Source organism: Calonectris borealis, chromosome 2 (assembly GCF_964195595.1).
Source record: "Calonectris borealis chromosome 2, bCalBor7.hap1.2, whole genome shotgun sequence".
Taxonomy (NCBI): Eukaryota; Metazoa; Chordata; class Aves; order Procellariiformes; family Procellariidae; genus Calonectris; species Calonectris borealis.
Genome location: NC_134313.1, coordinates 133,668,268 through 133,686,127, shown reverse-complemented (window position 1 = coordinate 133,686,127; position 17,860 = coordinate 133,668,268). Strand labels below are relative to the sequence as shown.

General features: G+C 48.8%; 2 protein-coding genes across 2 annotated transcripts; both read right to left on the bottom strand.

Annotated features, from left to right (window-relative positions):
* Positions 1 to 3,118: 3,118 nt before the first annotated feature.
* On the bottom strand, positions 3,119 to 5,629 carry HOXA10 (homeobox A10). Its single transcript, XM_075140759.1, has 2 exons — positions 4,816 to 5,629; positions 3,119 to 3,410 (listed from the first exon to the last, which is right to left on the bottom strand). The coding sequence occupies exons 1-2, from the start codon at positions 5,627 to 5,629 to the stop codon at positions 3,136 to 3,138; spliced, it is 1,089 nt and encodes a 362-aa protein (XP_074996860.1). The 3' UTR covers positions 3,119 to 3,135.
* Positions 5,630 to 15,061: 9,432 nt separating this feature from the next.
* HOXA11 (homeobox A11) lies at positions 15,062 to 17,439 on the bottom strand. Its single transcript, XM_075140757.1, has 2 exons — positions 16,773 to 17,439; positions 15,062 to 15,294 (listed from the first exon to the last, which is right to left on the bottom strand). The coding sequence occupies exons 1-2, from the start codon at positions 17,437 to 17,439 to the stop codon at positions 15,062 to 15,064; spliced, it is 900 nt and encodes a 299-aa protein (XP_074996858.1).
* Between the last annotated feature and the right edge of the window lie 421 nt (positions 17,440 to 17,860).

Here is a 17,860-nt window from a genome sequence, read left to right as displayed (position 1 = left end):
TTTCCCCTGCCTGCCTTCCCGCTGCCGAGGGTGCCCCGCTCCGCTGCCGTGCCGGCGCAGGCTGCCGGGCGGAGGGCCCGGCGGGAGGCCGCCCCTGCCCGCGGTCGCGCTGCGGACACAAAAGGCGGCGGCGGCGGCGGGCCCGGAGAGGTCGCTGTTGCCCGTTCCGCCGCCGCGGAGAGCGGCCGCGCCCGCGCCGCAATCGTGATCGTAACCGAGGCCTTGCGGGGCAGCTGGCGCCCCCGGGCAGCCCCGGGGGAGCGGGCCCGACGGGCGGCGGCGCGGGGCTGGCGGAGCCCTGCGACAGGCCCCGGCGGGCACTAGCACCCCCCACGGGGGCAAGAGCCGCCGGTGGGGCCGGGCATCCCCGCCGCGGGTGGGGTCCGCCCGGCCCCGGGCTCTGCGCTCCGGGGCCTTGTTCGTGATGGTGCGCGGAGCGGGGCCGGCAGACTTGATCTCTCCCCACCCCATCCCCCAGGCAGCCTTCTGGCTCTCTGTTTTTTAATAAATCCAGACAGAAAAATAAAAACAGCCCCCCCGCCCCGAGCTCGACCCACGCCGAGCAGAATGCAAAAACGCACCTGACCTTGAATGCAGCCTACGAGGGATATTAAAATCCCGCAAGCAGGCAGGGACTCGCTTAGGAGCTAGCTAACCTTGAAGAACTTGTCAAGCTTCCCCCCTCGGCTGCCGTGTTTATCTGAGGAATCAAAGGAGGCTCCGTTGCAGATGGGGAACAATGGCATTGGGACTTGACGCCTACAGATCACTTCAGCGCTAAGATTTCTTCGGGCAGAAAGGACCCTCGCACCAAGCATACCTGGTGATGATATCAACTGAAGTAATTAAGGCAGTTTCGTGCTGTAGAGAGAAAGGTGGAGCCCCAACAACATGAAACTACCTAAACCACAGAGCAGTTCTCAGGCGCTAATTATTACTTTCCCCATTGCCGTGGTCTTTAACGCAAGGATCCCGCTACGAAAATAAAACCAGAAACGTGACTAAAACATCCCTCTCACCCGCCCGCCCGCCCCGCCGGCGCCCCTCCGCGCCCCCCGGCCAGCCTCGGGTGGGTTAATGAAAACAAGAGAGAAATATAATAACAACCTCCCCCATGGGCAGCTTTCGCCTCTCCATGCAGATGCACTCGGGAAGAAAAAGGCCGTGCACGACAATGTTACATCATGAAAAGCTAACGGCTCCCAAGAAGCCCGGGTTCAAAGTCTGTCCCCCTCCTCCCGCCATACACATACCCTGCAAGGAAGCATTAGCTGTCGCTCTTCTCCCAGCCCTCCTTTTGCCTTCCCTTTGTGCAAGACTCTATTAGCTAAACATGCAGCAAGGAAGTGAAGATGCAGAAAAAGCAGCCTGGGTGAAATAAGCTCTTCCACATGCAGCCAGGTAGGGAATAGCCTTGTCTGGAGGGGCCCGCTGGCAGGGAGGCGAGGCTGGTGTGTCCCCCCCCTCCCCATGCGCTCACCTTTACGATTTCTTCTCGGCCCTGAGATAAAGCTAGAGTTTTGTCACTGTCCTCTGGAGTTAAAGATCTCTGCACAATTGTAGGTGTTTGATTAAAATAAAAAAAAATCATTTCCCTACCCTCGAGAAATAGTAATTTGCTTCCTCAGTCTATGCAGCTCCTCAGTCAACTGAAACCACTCGTTCAAGACAGCAACAATCCAGATATACTAGCAAGTCATAAAACTGAACAAAAGCCGACAAACCTTAGAGCACCATCGCTATATGGCCCAGACAAATTACGACCGTCTAGGTAATATTTAAATAGATTCCTAAAGTAATTGCAGGGGGTTTAGGCAACTATTCCTGTTGTAAAAGTTCTCGAAGACATAAAGTAGAACCTGAGGATAAACAGTCACAAAAAGAGGTAAAATTAAAAGGATTCATTCCACGGTTTTTTATTCTTCTATGAGAACATAAACATCGTCTTTTTCACGCACAGCAGCATTACAATATTAATTTATTCCGATTTAAGGTAAGAACTAAATATAGCTAGAACTAACATTTATAATAACGATAGAATGCATTTGCTTAAAACAGTATCGGCATTTTAATAATAATAGACATTTATACATATCTGTATTTATAGTTTTTCCCCTTCTTTCTTTTTTTTTTCTTTTTTAATTTTTTCACCTATATGTTTGACCCTTTAATGTATGTAACTTCACAGTATAAAGGAAGATGAACATATTCTCCCTCGCAATCTCAGACTCTGGCTCAGAAAGTCCTTCTGATATTCAGGATATATACTTTTCAGTGAAATCAATGAGGAAAAAGTTAATACTTTCTTCTCAAGGGGGAATTTCTCTGTGCTTGTCATGCGTTACCAACGGTAACGTTATTTATAGACCAAAAACAATCACTAATTCCACATATTTAAGCAAAACTACATTAAGTAAATATCTACAACCAGAAAGAGCGAGAGAAATTCAGAGGTAAGTGTCATAATTTAGTCCATGAGCAACACACGAACTCTTTTATACCTTTAAAGAGAAGAGATTTCATTTTCCTGGCCAATTTTAAAGCTGTAATACTGACTTTAAAGGTAAAGCAAAAAAAAGAATCGCTCTTAACACCCGTTCCCATGAAGCCCTTTAAAAAGATGCCTGCATTTCATTATTGTAAGTCCTGCTTTTCGAAGGAAAAAGGGGGAGGGGGGAGAAAAGGAAAACAGAGGGGGGGAAAGCTCCCAATACATAGAAATATGGCAAGGCTTAAATATCTTCATTCTGCAGCTACATACAGTCCAAGTTACACCGCTTATAATTTAAAACAATGCGCCTTTAACCGAGCTTGTTTACTTTTCAGAGAGAGATACGGGGGGAAAGATATTTCTGAATATCTTCAGCAGCTCCTGAAATGGTATTTCTGTGTTTCCAAGCTTAAAGGAATACATGGGCCGCGGGGAAGGTTGAAGGAAGCGGGGAGGTTCACGCACGGCATTTTGTGCATTAGCGTGGCTTTAGTCCGCCCTCCCACCCCACCCCAAAGTAGCTCTTAAGAGGCTAAGGACATATTGAGAACGTCTAAAATCGTTAATCCATACAGGTGCGGATGACTACAGCCTAGGAAAATGACACTGGCTCTTTAAACCATAAAGATGTGCTTATAGGTTCATCAAGAGAAATTAAAGTTGGCTGTGAGCTCCCGAATCCTATTCTCTCTGTTCATTTTCTTCAGTTTCATTCTGCGGTTCTGAAACCAGATTTTAACTTGTCTGTCTGTGAGGTGGACTGTGCGGCTGATCTCTAGGCGACGCTCACGAGTCAGGTACATATTGAATAGAAACTCCTTTTCCAGCTCGAGAGTTTGATGCTTGGTATAGGGGCACCGTTTCTTTCTGCCACTTTTTGCCGTGAGCCAGTTTGCTGCATTTTCTCCTTTTGAATTGCCTAGTTTTGAGAAAGTAAAAAAGGGACGTTACCAGCGGGTAGGAGGCAAAGAGCTGGGGGGGAGAGGGTGGAAGGAGCATCTGTGTGTGTGTCTGGGGGGGGGGGAGGCGGGCTCGCTCCGCCAGCTGCGGGGAGTTGGAATATGGGGTGTCCTTGTGGGAACCGCGAGCTTCAAAGCGGTTTCCCAAAGGCCCTGGAGCCGGCCGGGAAAATCTGCCACTGCTCAAAAAGCTCCGGACAGCCTCTGGCGGGGCAGCGTGCCCCGCTGGGCAGTTCATCTCCGACCCCCCAAAACAGGCTTTTACCCGCTCCCCCTCGGCCGCTCCGAGCCCACTGTTACTGGAGGGAGGCTTGGTGAACGGCCTGGGGTCTTATTTCCCCCCACCAGGCACCTGCTTCCAAAAAAACAAAGCCTGCGGATCTGAACTTTGTTAAGTGTGCTCCGGAGGCGGAAAACAAGGTGAACTGGGGAGCCGGAGCCTCCCCGCCTCCAGCCCCTGACTTCCCGGGGAGCTTCGCCCCGGCCCTCTCTTTTCCAACCATTTCGAGGGAGGAAAACAAAAAAGAAAAGATATTAAAAATCCCCCATTGCAGGGTGTTTATTGCTATCAGTGGAACCGGCTGGGAAAGAGGTAACACCGATCCCTCGATGGCTCGGAGTGGTTCGTGGTTTGGGGTTGGCTCTCTAGTAGTTTTCCATTTTCTTTTTTGTTTTGATCTTATTATTTTCCAACGGGGCGCCTGAAGGAATAACAGGGCTTCTGAAATGCGGCTGGAGAGAAGCGCCTGAAAAGTCTGCCGCCCAGGGAAGGGGAGTTATTTTTTTACCACGGGGACCCGAAAGGGAAATAAATAAGCAAATGAATAAATAACAACCCTGTTATCTAATGTAGACGCTGAAGGATATTCGCGGTGCATTCATCAGTCTAATTTGATAGCAGTTCATAGATGGCACATTTCAGCGCGGCTGTTATTCCGAAAAGCATTCTGGATCGTAAAATATAACTTACCGCGTTAATAGGTTTATTTATTGGCACTGCCTATTGCTTATTTTGGATGCTTTACAAACATCTCTGTTATCTGGTAGGCACCTTCACATCACAGGGGAAAGATTGATCTTGTTTTTCTATACGTTTAAGCAGCATGCAGGCTAAAGTTGCCCAGAGCGGAGGCTCTAAGCGTTTTAAACTATAGGATGGACATTAATTTTTACGGCAACCCCATGCCCGAATATTACAAAGTTCAGAAGGTCAGTCTGAGCAGCGCTTCTTGGCAGCCCCGCGGGGCAGCTGGGATCCTCCTTTCGCATCGTGATGCCACTACGATCCTCAACTGCTTTTTTTCCTTTTTTTTTTTTTTTAAATCATCACCACCACCATCACCATCATCATCATCTTTCGCTTACCTACGGGCTCTTTCTCGGGAGAGGCTTTGCTGCTCTCTGACGGAGCTGGAGAGAGCTCCTCTGCGGTGGAAGATGAAGCCTGAGTCTCGTCCTCCCTCTGGGAGACACACGCCAAGGGGCTGGGGGAGCGCTCCTCGTCCTCCTTCCTCCCCGCGTCCGGGACGGGAGGCAAAGATGGAGGCGTCTGGAAGCGGCCGGGGGGCTGCGGAGGGAAGGGGGCAGCCCCGGCCGGCCCCGCGCCGTAGCTCTTGGAGGTGCCATAAGCCTGGGAGAGGCGGAAGTAGCCCGGGACGGGGACCCCGCCGCCGCTGTTGGCCGGGCTGACCTCGGCGCTCAGCCGGGGGAAGGGAGCGAGGTCTGTGGCAGCCGAGCCCTTGGGGCATTTCTCTGAGTCATAGAGGCAGTAGGAGCTCTCCTCCTTAATGCTTGGAGCGAAGGAGCACGAGGTGGCCTGCTGGCTCTCCGGCTCTTCCATGCGACAGGACCGGGGGGGGTCTAGCCACACTTCCATCCCTGACACGTAGGGGTGCGAGCTGGGGACCATGCTTTGAGAAGTACCTTCATTGCGTTTGCTCAAAACGGGGAAAAGTCCGCAGCTTTGCAGCCCGTAGGACAGATCGGACGCTTGTGGCAGGTAGATACCACTGTTGGGGTAGTAGCCGCCTCCGCCTCCGCCTCCTGCTCCCGCCGCTTCCCCTCTGCCCGAGCTGATCAAGGAGTCTACCAAAAAAGAGTTTGCAGCCGGGCTCTCGGAGCATGACATTGTTGTGGAATAATTTGGCGAAGGGAGCAGATAGCCCTTTCTGGCTGACATTTCTTGTGCAAAACATGCTGAATATGATTAGAGATACCCCCGCACCGCGGCAGGCGCTTGCAGCCAATGGAAGCCCGGGCCTCCCCAGCAACCCCTCCCCGTCTGGTTTCGTATGCACCGAGCTGCTCTCAGGTCGACCTCTGAATTTGGGAGATAGATGTATATTAATGTGTAATATGGATTTCCATACACACAGGCGCGCACGCTTCGCCCACATGGGCGAGCGCCTGCGCCTGGGCGGGAGCCGCGCTCCCGGGAAGGGGAAGGAGCAGGCTTTGCTAGTACTGGCTCCAAGTTTTGCTCCCCTCTTATCACACGCACCGCTATAAACTAGCCCGGCGGTCCTGATGTTTATTATACCTAGGCTGAAGCGGTGTCCAGATGAAGCTTTTACTATCACTCCTCTCTCCCCGCGGTTGGGCTTTCCGGCAGCGATGCCTGCTCACCTCCCTGCACAGCCTATGTGCCTCACGAAATTAATAAAGCCACGGCTCACCCGGTGTTTTATGCTCAGGCTCTGCTCATTTTATTTGATTGTCTCGTTTTTTAAGGAATAAAAGACGTGTTATTGTTTATCACGGATCATTGGAAACCGTAAAGGGGCCTGGTGCCTCTCGCGTTAAACTACCGAGGAAGGAGGCTGCTTCCAGCCTAACATCACAGCCACGACGCCAGGCTGGGCTTAAATTTCCTGGAGATAAAATGCTCGCTGCTGCGCTGAAGAATCTCTTAGGGAGCAATGACACTCTGGGAGGATTGATTGTGCGGTTGCAGCGCCTAATGCTTTAGTTAACGCTGGATTCTTCCCGAGGTCTGATTACCATTTAAAATATAAAGCCAGACATATGCCACAGAAAGAATCCAGACGCGAGCAGTTCAAATGGATGCTCGCAGGATGCTGCGCACCCTGTTTATTGATGTGTTTATATTTGGGCGATCATTTTTATATTTCCTCCCCTCCCCCTCAATTTGGGTCATTCACTTTTCGCCTCTTCAAAAGCACCGTCTCTTTCACAAGCAATGTACTAAATAATAGAAAGAAGAGCAAGTAGATGAATCCTGAGATACTAGAAAGCACTGTCCAGTCAATGTGTAATTGTGGCGGAGGTAGCAGACAGATAGCAGACAGACGAGACAGATAGATTTTCTAATGAATCGCTTAATGATGGCTTGCTTTCACTTCCATCATCTCTCGCTTATGCCATTTTCAAGTCGCCTCACTGCCTGGCCTGCGGAACTAAGGGCTCTTTAGTCCAAGGGGAGTCTGGGGCTGCCCAGTACTCGCTGCCCATCCCTGAGGAGCAGGGCTCGCTCCTCTCTCCCGCACGCTGCCCGGGGAAGCAGCGCCCGACCGTGCTCCGCTTCCAGCAGGGCAGGCGGGGGAAAGCGGCTGCCGGCCGGCCGGGTCAGCGTCGTCCCCGGCGAGAGCCGCTCCCTGGCACCCGGCTGCCGTGCCCGGGAGGGCGCTGGCGGCGGCGGCGGGGCCGCTGCCTGCCGGGCGGGCTGGCGGCGGGGCGGGCGCGGCGCCCCGCATCCCCCGGCGCCTACCCTTGGCGTTCAAACCGCCACGGGGAGCAGCGCGGGACAGGGGCTGGGGCGGCCCTTCCTCCCCCCGCCCCACGGATCTGTCAAGCCCCACGTGGCCCTGTCCCGCAGTGTTCGCCTGCCACGAGGAAATGCTTTTTCCACAGCGTGACATTCCCCCGGAGGAATCCCTCCTTGCGGCAGGAGGCAAGTGTCCCTTCCCGCGGGCGAGCCGAGCCGGCGGGGCCCTCTCCAGCCTCCGTCCGCGCCCGCTGGAAACGCCGGGGCAGGCAGAGGCTGCTACAACTTCCCAATACCCATAAAACCTTTATGGAAAGGCGTCTGATTTTTCCAGTGTGACGGGGCAAGCATCACAGCGCGGCTTCCTTCTGGCCGGTCCGTGGGATGCGGTCACAGGGGTAGATCCCACAGCCTATAGAAACCCTTCGAGTTTGGTTTTTTCCCCCCGCATTTCGTCCTGTAATATTGTTTGTATTTCCCCAACCCGACTAACACCGCGATGTGTTAATGTGCGATGGACAAACCCTTATCAGATTCCTATGAGGGCTATATCACTGCTAACTAAATTAATACCATATAAGGCACCGGTTTATTGGCTGGTATACAGGAAGGCTATTATCAATAGGCTTAGCGTTATAAATACAGATCTAAATAAAATGAAACGTGAGCCCCAACGCCGCCTTCCAAATACATTTCTCTACACAAGTCAGGTATAAAAATTACTCCGAGGAAGTCCGCTCTTGCGGTATGTTTATTTTGCATTTGCCAAATTAAATAGAAATGGATTGCAAACCTAAAAGCCATACGGAACCGAGGAGCAACACTTGAAATCCTTCCAAAGCTGTTTTTAAAGTAAGCAGCTCCTTTTTAAAAAATTGGGTTAAGGGGGGGGTGGGGGGGTGGGAGGGAGGCCTATAAAAGTACGTTGCACTCCTCGTCAGCCGGAATAAAACGACTCGAAATGCATCGAAGAAACACGAGTTGGCTTCTTCTCCCTCTCTGGAAGCTAATGCAGGGAAATCAGACAAAAGGCACGGAGACCAGGGATAATTTGGAAGGTTTTAAGTTTTCTTTAGCCTCGTCTCCTAGGTTTCGTGGCAGAGGGCTGGGGTTTGTCCCCCGTGTCATGTCCTGCGGGAGTTGCCGTCGGCAAGGCCGTGTGTTGTTGTGTAGATCGCAGGGAACGGTGCCGGTTTGATGGTCAAGGCACTGACTCTGTCTAGATCATGAACTCAGCTCGGCGTTGCATTATCTCCGCTTTCTTTAATCGCTAACAAGGCCAAGGCAAATAGTAACCAGCATCATCAAACCCAGTGAAGTAAAACTAATAATGTTCACTTGATTCGTGACTATAAAAGATAATGGTCAATTCTGACTAAACTGAGCTAATTTGGCATGCGCTGGGTGTAGCTACTGCATTTCCAGCGCTTAACAATGTGTCCCTTGGAGCTTAACCCCTGTTTAAAAGAAATTTTAAAGAATATTGTGGACGCCAGGGGACGAGAAATACTTTCTTTTTAATTCTACTTCTGTAAGTAAAGCTATCCGAGGGTCTATAAAACCGAGCAAATAAAATTCTGATAAATATCAAAACCGGCGAGAAGGTGCTTTCGCGGAGAATCTAAATTCACGGCGTACAGAGACAACACTATCAAAATAAAACTTTATTGATCTAAGAAAAATATAATAGATGCATTAATAGCGTCGTTAAGTCGTTTTATTGGTTGGACTAAAATTAAAAACAAAAAGGGAATAAATAAAAACCGACAGCTCAGCCTAAGCGAACTCTGACTGGAAATCTCAAAATGTATCGTGTTAAACCGTGATTTATCTTTTTATTATTGGCCCGTATAACCCAAAAGATCAGCACTGTTAATCCAGAGACGCATTTTGCGAGCTAATTAAAATATGCTTTTATTTGTAGACACGGGCAAACTGCAATTTGTGAAAACGTAAATGGCCTCGCAGTCTGTGGCAGGAGTGCATGCGCCGCCTGTCTGAGAATATAGCCGCGGATTACATTTTATACAGCTCCAAAAATTAATGCAATCAGGGTATAGTTATTTAATATTGGAACTGTCAGTTGTCAGGAACGTGCGTGTGTGCCAGATTCCTCCTTTTTTTTTTTTTTTTTCCCCCTGGATGTGCTCCAAAGAAGGCGGATTTCAAACAGGAGGTTTAGGAACTGCGTCTGTGCCAAGTTAGGTGACAAATGACGGCCCCACTAATTTTATCTTTACTAGAAATTCTTTCACGCTGGGGAGGGGTGGGGTGGGTGGGTGTTGGCTTGTTTTGGCGGATTATCCTGTTAAAAATTAGGCTGAGATTTAATTTTATTCCAGCCATCCGGAGGCTTGTTCTCCTAACTATGTTTTATAGTATATGTGTATCGTTTTACTCATTTGGATTAGGAACATATTTTGCAAGCAATTCTGACGAGCTCCGAATTCTAGCGTGCGGCAGGACAAAATATACCCAAACCAATTCATTAGGGCTTTATCTCCTCGCCATTCCTCCGGCACTGGCGAGAACAACGGGGCTTTCCATTGTCCGGAGAGCCCCAAACACCGTGCGGAAGCAACAACGGTATCGGGTTATATACGTGTCGGGAGAACCTTATATACCCAAGTCGGTCTTTTAAGTGTACCCCTTCTATTGCGAGAGATGGGCCGCACAGCTGTATTAAGCATTTGAAACTGTATCCTTTCTCCCCTTTTTGTAGCTGTCTTTCCTTTAAATAAGATCTGGATGCATACACAAATATCTTTTTTGGTTGCGGTATAGCTTGGCTCTCAGACACACACGTTGGCCTGAAGTTTCGATTTCAGAGCATTTAATGAAAAGATTGTGACAAAAAAAAAAAAAAAAAAAAAAAGACAACAAAACACAAACCCAAAGAGCTTATGAAAAAGCCTCCCAGGGGTTTGGATGTGGTATGTGAGCTGAAGTTGAGTACACGATTAATTAAACACAGTGTAGACACTGAGTTGGCTTCGCCTCTTCCCTCCAAAACATGCAAACCCAAATCATGTGAAATAATAAACAGTTATTGTAAGAAACAAGCTTGTTTTTTTAAAATATTATCCTATGACCGCGGCCGTCAGTAAACAATTCGTAACCAGAGGGCGCTTTAGCTGCTGCTGGGGTCCCTTTGATTTATTCAGTCGAGTATTGAATGGGGCAGGGAAACAACAAGGGGGAAAATAAATATTTGATCAAATATGCTGAGTTTAACTTGACTGGTGTAAAATGAAATGTTGCAAAGGGACCCTCAAATCGCCCTGCTCCTTCCCGAGACGTGGCTTCTCACGTCCTGGCGCTGCCGAGGGGAGGTCAAAAGAGATCAACATCCCCCAGCTTTTAATGGAGCATCTTTGATGAAATCGATAGGTTCCGATAATAATCTAAAAACTGCTCTCTGTCGACTGAGCATGTGCTTTTAACTACACTTGCAAAAGTTCCCTGGAAGCACAATTTTAAAGGGCACTTCTTAAAAAATACTGCAGGCAAGTTGCATTACTTTACATACGAGAGCAAGAACAAAATGATCCTTTTTTTTTTTTCGGACAGATATTTAAAAATTGTATACCCTCTCCTAAGAAACATGTAGATTAAAATATGCAACCAAACCAGTATGTCCTCCATATAATACCACCTTCCCTCCCGCCCTTCTCAAATGGAGACATAACAAAAACATGTGAAAATTTTATGGGCGAGAAAAGTAACCTGGAGTTAGGGATATTCGTAGCGAGGATAGAGTTTCAAAGCTACAACCCAGAGCAGCCCTGAGCACATAAGAATGTGTGACTATTGTTTGTTTACAGCACATGTGCTGATTTAGAAAGATAGATAGATAGATAGATAGATAGATAGATAGATAGATAGATAGATAGAGGAAATCCGAATCTGGTCTTCCATGAACATTGACTTAATATGCAATCACATGAATAGTTTTTAGCATAAGTGTGTCAAAACTTGTTTACCACAATCTGTATCCAGCTGCGAGGAAGCAGACTACCCTTTAAAGTTACCAAACGACCCTAACTAAACTACAGTTCAAGTCCAATAAGACCGTCAGAATTGTCTGTCATTTGCAGTCTGTGTTGCCATAGATCTATTTGATTGAAGACACCTACTGTTCCACACATAAATGTCAAGTTTCATAATATTTCCAGTGCTACAATTTTTTTATAACTGGAAGAAAGCTACAAGTTGCTCTGAAAAAATATTTCCAGATAACGTGGATTTTCCACGCGGCTGGCCAAAACTTTACGAAGAGAAAATAAAAGGTCAGCTGCAACTTAGAAAGTCCCTTCTATGTTATTTCACATCTTAATCACCAACTTTTTGCATCGCTTCCCCTCCCTACGGTTCTTTCCCGCGGTGCTCAGTGGTCGGGGCATGGGCCACCCCAGCTCGCTAGGTACCACACCGATCACCGCACACTCCTCGCCCCTCTCCACGCAGGGTAGATGTATAAAACACTTACCTTCGCGCATTTCCTAATTTTTAGGAAACTTTAACTCCACCGAAAAGCCCCAGCGGCTTCCCCCCCTCGGCATCCCGAGCGGCTTTTGTAACGCCGAGCCCGGTAAGTGCAATAATTACCCGTGCGGCTCCAGGGATGCAAAATGAACAAAGGCCAAGATTTTTTTTTTTTTTTTTTTTTTTTTTTTTGCAGGGCTGTTCCCCTCGCCCCGGGCGGCTTTGACATTGATCTGAAGATCGCCATCTTGTGGCAAACAAGCCCCCAAACCGCCGCCGTCCGCCCGCCCGCCCGCCGTCCTGCCGGGGCCCCGCGGCAGAACCGCGGGCAAGCGGGCGGGCGGACGGCGGCGGCGGAGGGCAGTGCCCGCTCACCTCGCGGTGCAGAAGCCTCCGCTGCCTTTATAGCGATGCATTTCGTACAGGCTAGCGGACGAGTCATGGACACTTTTTATGGTCGCATTGTCACAGCAACAGAGAGGATGAGATTTTATTGGGCTAGGAAATCAAAACCCCGACCAGAGAAACTCAATGGGTTTAACCGTCTCTGGGATTGGCTATGAATGCCAGTTAATTTTTAACCAGGAAAGGAAGCTTGCTGGCTTAACTTTCATTGCCATGCAGCTCTCCATCAGCCCCTCAGTCCCTCTTCTATCGCCCGTCCATCTGTCCATCTCCTTTTAACTGGCATTCCCCCTTGCATACTAGGCAAACAAACAAACAAGCAAAGTCTCCTTTTCCCCCCATCACTTTTTAACATTTCCTTTTGGTAGACGTTGTCTGGCTGGGTGGCGGTTGTCAACAAAGGCCCAAAGTCAGTAAGTCCTTCACCTCAAGTTTATGGGTGATGTCCAAGCAATACAGAAGTTCAAAGCCAGTAAACAATGAGAAAACAGAATGTACTTTCTTCTCCTGATTAGGATTAGGGTCAACATTAAAGATTCAAACACTCTTCCCAAAACACATTCCTATCTCAGCTATTGTTTGGGCTTTGGGGTTTTCTTTCCCCCCCCTCCTAACTTTCTCCCTCCAGCCCTCCTCCCCCTCGCCCCCCCCCCCCCCGCCCGCCTCAGTCCACCCTCTCCCTGCCTTGGAGATCAAGGACAATTTCAAACAGTCCGTTTCCACCACGCTGCCATGTGGATTTTTTTTCAAAGACAACAATTTTCTTAGGGCTCTCACGCTTCTGGCCACATCCGTCGGCTGGCTTGGACCTTTCCTTTGGTGCCGGGCTTATAAAACCTGCCCCAAACGCTACCGACACTGGAAACATTTCCCAAGCAGTTCTCCTGGACACATGTGGCAGGGAGCAAACAGCAATGTCACATCAAACCCTCGAGCACAGGACCTTGCCCTGCCGGCGTTGGCAGGATAAAGAAAAGGCCTAACACGTAGCGAGCTAGGAACATACTTCTTTTTCCTTTTCCTGTGACCTGCTGAAACGATGCTTGAACAAGCCTAGGTTCACTTGTTAATTCCAGAGCAGAAGATTTAACAGCGAAGTTCACAGAAGAAGAATAATTCCCCCCCAAATGACTGAACAAGGTCAGGAGGAATTTTGGGTCCCAGAGTTACATCAGATAAAAGCACATGCAGTAACGCAACACCAGAGTAAAAATATAAAGTTTCCATTTTTTTATTTTCCTTGTGCGCTGTTCCACTGTATACATGCAACCAAATACTTTCGCATATTAAAAGAAAACTGTATATACATATAGATGATACATATTGAAAACAGTGATGTCATATAAAGATATTGCATTTTGTGAACCGTGTCAAAGAAATTACATCCATTTGGTAAATTTATTAATCAAAAAACAGTCTTATCACCACTTTGTTGCACATGTAAAGAAATCCCACACCCTTTAGCCCCAAAGGAACAAAAAAAAAAACAGGAAAAAAAAAAGGCATTCGAACAAAATAGGTCATGGGTTCTTTTTTTATTATTTACAAGTCTTGTAAAACACCGTTCCTGTATGAAATATACATTCAGATATTCTCAACAGCAAATTACCTTAACGATAGAACACCGTATCCTTTGTAAACTGATATAGAATTTTAAATATTTTCCTTTTTTTTCTCTTTTCTTTTTTAAATTGCTTTTTTTTTTTTTCACGCTTTGGTTCCTGCAGGGAAATATATATATTTATAGATATTTAAAATAACTCCGAACAACTCTCCATTCTTTGCATATGTCGACTGGGCGACAAAGTAGAGCTCATGACATTTAAAGTAGACAACAACAAAATTACCATATTTACATTGTTTGGCTTCTGTTTAAACTCCTCACTAGTCACCTTTAAACGAACATGCGATCGAGTTATTTTAATGATCCAATGTTAGTGCATTGCACAACTCCAAGTTTCAATTAAGTGTTGTGTGGTATTTGCTAAACTGTCGTTCTCCACAGGTATTTCCTGAAGAAAGTTTGTGAGCCAGAAGCCAGAAGGTTAGTTTCCTTTATGGAGTTGTTCCTTTAAAAACGCTGAAATTCACACTTTTTTTTTGCCGTTTTATTTTTAGTATTTAAATATGATTTGTCTCTGAAAAGATGGCAACGCATAGTCAGTTGTCATAAATAAAACGAGAGCTAATTAAAATTTGCTAAATCTTTTTTTTTTTTCAGTGATTGTTTCTTTACGACATATGGCGAATTTATACCTGATTTTTTAAGTAAATATTTAAGTCTTTCATTTAGACTTTCTTCCCCCTACCCCCTCCCTCCCCACACCCTCAAAGGAAACGCTATTATACCCATCACTACATCCATATTACAACTGCTCGCGTTTGGCCTCGTGAAGGTGTAGGCATGTCATCCCCCCTCCCTTTAATTCTGTGTCGTCGTCGTCGCCCCCCTTAAATTCTCCTTTCAAACCCACGGGCGAGGGAGCGCTGCCTCTAGCCTAGACATTTTCCGCTAAGGAAGGACAAAAGATTATTTCTCAGAGTTTATATTCTGCAGTGGTCCTGGTTGCGTGAGCTCGACCTGGCAATCTCCAGACAGCTGTTCCCCAGCAGCGCAGGGGCGAGTGGGGGCCGGGGGTGGGCGATTCCGGGGACGGAGAGGTGCCGTCCCCGCCTGTGCCTGCCGAAAGCGGTAGCAGGGTGAGCCGCAGTGCCTGGAAAGGTAAGAGGTATGAATTTTGCACTCAGAGGTGACGTGCACGTTTAGAAAAGGATGCCATGTGTGCCAAAATCAAATCGATTCCAGTTGATATGTAAATATATATATATATATAAAAAATCATCACTGAAGTTCCAGAGTAGATTTACATGTATGTAAAACCTTGGATTCTTCGAGTCCCGTCAGATACACACCTCCTTCCTCCACGTAACCCCGTGGCTTGACCTTGTCAAGGGCGAAATCTGAATTTAATCTCGTCTTGAAAAACGCTATGAGTTTTAAAGTAGTGGATTAGCTGAGTAATATTGTAATCGGTCCCTGTTAATTTTTTTTTCTTTCATTCTTCTGTTCTGAAACCATATTTTCACTTGGCGGTCGGTCAGATTGAGCATTCGGGAGAGCTGGAGGCGTTTCTCTTTGTTTATGTAGACACTGAAGAAGAACTCCCTTTCTAACTCTCTAATCTGATATTTGGTGTATGGGCATCTCTTTTTACGGGTACGTTGTCCACCTGTGGAGTGAAAAAAGGCAGAGGCGTTTGAGACCCGGCGGTGGCCGGCGGCGGGGGCTAAGGAAGGCGGGGGGACACACTCAGGCAAAACATATCAATATGGAAAAGACGCCTTTTGCCCGCTCCGGGGCCGGCGTTGGCAGGTCCGAGCTGGGCGCCAGCCCTCCGCCTTGGCGGGTGCGGGCAGCCTGGGACCGGGACCAGCCGGGACCCGCCGGCTCCCGCAGCGCCGCGGCCCCGGGCAGCGGGCAGGGCGAAGCCCCCGCCGAGACGCGGGGATCCGGCCTCACTGCCTCCGCGGGGAGGGCGGCCGGAGGAAGGGGTGGTGGCGGGGGGTTCCTGCGGATTTCACGGGCCGGAGGAAAGCCTTTGTAGGCTGCTCCGCCGGGCGCTACGCACACGGAGCTGCCCAGGGAGCAGCCATCACCTGGCTGGCTGCAGCAGGCAGCGCGGCACTGGGCAGGGGGATCCAGCACCCAGCCCTCCCCGAGCCCGTACCCGCTAGGATCTCGCCCTCATTCCCTAGACTAATCCCGGCTCTACGTCCCCAGCAGAGGAAAAGCCCCTGAGCCCGGGGCTAAGGCGCCTCATTCTCCCCCAGCCGGCTTTTTTAAAGCGCGCTCTCCACCGCATCGAGGTATTCTCCTCTCGATTAGCCATTACGGTTTTAAAGTTCATTAAGCAGAATATAAAAGGTTTCAAGGTTCAGGAGCTCTTTACATTAAACGTAGCTGCTATCCCTTTAAAAACTTCCTTTTCTGGTACAGTTCATTGTCGAGGTATTTTTTCCCCGAGCCGTATACTAGCTTTGCCTTTTAAAAAGCCCACATAAAAAAATCAGACTTTGACAGATTGAATAACAATTGTAAGTAACAAACTGTTGGACAGAAGGCAACACGTAATTGCCATAGTGCCTTAGTAAAATGGCTTCCTTTAGACAAAAAGGCCAGCTTTAGGTTAATTTGTTTCTTTTAATATATTGCTACAGTTCAGGCGGCTACTTTATCTGTTAAACGCTATTCTAGTGCAATCGTTAAAACGGCGAAGGCTTTGAATTCAGCTCCTAACTAGACTTCTGGTGCAACACATGGCTTTTATAAAATCACTGGATTACATTGATATCAAAGGAGTCGGGATCTCCGTTTTTTGCCGAATTTACAGGCACCGAACGTACGTTATTATATTTTCGAGAGTTGACCACAGAGCTCTTTTTTATTATTATTAAAAAAAAAAAAAAAAGAGGAAGGAGAAAGAAAATTTTTTTTAAGGCATCCATTGCCCGGTGGGTATTTCACGGCCAATTTCAGCACTAAACACGTGATCTCGCCTTTTATAACAAAGTTTTGTTGGGGGAAATCTAAAGGCCCTTCATAAACCTTATATGCTTATAAAACAGCATATAAAAATTTAACAGCGGCGGTGCGCTAGATTTCAAGCTGCCTTTCCTAAAAGCGCTCGGGCGCTGCCTTTATACGTACTGGAGCTGCCGGATTTCTCCTCATTGTTGCCGGAAGATGACTCGGGGCTGCTGCTGCTCTCCGGCCGCCTCCGCCTCTCCTTCTCCGCCGCCGCCGCCGCCGCCCTGCTGCAGCCGCCCTCCGAACTTGAAGTTGCCGCCGCCGCCGCCGCCCCGGCGGCCGCGGGCGCCTTCTCGCCACTCTTGTCTACCGGGTAGTCCGCCGAGGCCAGGTTTTCCGCCGTGCCATAAGCCGTCTCGAAAAACTGGTCGAAAGCCTGGGGTAGGACCCCGTTCCTGCCCACCGTGCTATAGAAATTGGAGGAGACGTTGGTGCTGGGGTGGTAGACGTTAGCTGTGTTTTTGCCGAACATCTCGCCCATGCTAGCAGTGTTGGTGGCAGGCAAGCAGTCTCTGTGCATGATCTCCTCTGCGGAGTAGCAGTGGGGCAGATTGTTCCTGGGGTGCCATTTACTGGAGGGATCAATGGCATATTCCCTGAAGGTAACTTCTCTCACAGGTTGGACCTGGGGTAGGTTGGAGGAGTAGGAGTATGTCATAGGGCGAGAAGACGGGGTCTGGGGCAAAAAAGAAGGGAGGCTGGAAAAATCAGGACCCGAGACGTAGTAAGTACAACTTGGCAAATACATGTTAGAGGAACAAGGAACACGCTCATCAAAATCCATCATTAGGGCTACCTCGGCTTCTCCGCATTAGCTGAGCTTAACATGATTCTCTAACGCAGCTGCCTCTTTGAAGCAGATCCGTGAAGTAAGAGATGGGGAGACGTAAGCTGACGTGGAAAGCTCTCCCCGGCGGCGGCAGGGAGGTGCGGTCACGTGACCCGACGTTGACATTGACGAGCGGCGGGTCTGGGCCCCGCTCCCTTTGTGGCCATCGCGGGGGGAAGCAACAGCTCGTCACCAGCGCCTAAGGGCGAGCCGAGCGCAGGTTGGCCGGGGGGTAATCTTAGGGGACACAAAGGCGCCTTGCCACTGCCCCAAACTTAGCCGCCCGGCCCATGGCACCCACTGGCTCTGGAGTAGAGAGGCTTAGCAATCCCCCCAGGGTTAGGTGAGACCTTTCTGTTTGTTTGTGTGCTTGCTGGGG

Bases quoted from the DNA above. Each gene is read 5' to 3' on its own strand.
- HOXA10 (XM_075140759.1), bottom strand. From the start codon at position 5,629: ATGTCAGCCAGAAAGGGCTATCTGCTCCCTTCGCCAAATTATTCCACA. The intron at 3,411-4,815 runs GTAAGCGAAAGA...TCTCAAAACTAG, and splicing joins TCCCGAGAAAGAGCCCGTAG to GCAATTCAAAAGGAGAAAAT.
- HOXA11 (XM_075140757.1), bottom strand. From the start codon at position 17,439: ATGATGGATTTTGATGAGCGTGTTCCTTGTTCCTCTAACATGTATTTG. The intron at 15,295-16,772 runs GTACGTATAAAG...TTCACTCCACAG, and splicing joins GGAGAAATCCGGCAGCTCCA to GTGGACAACGTACCCGTAAA.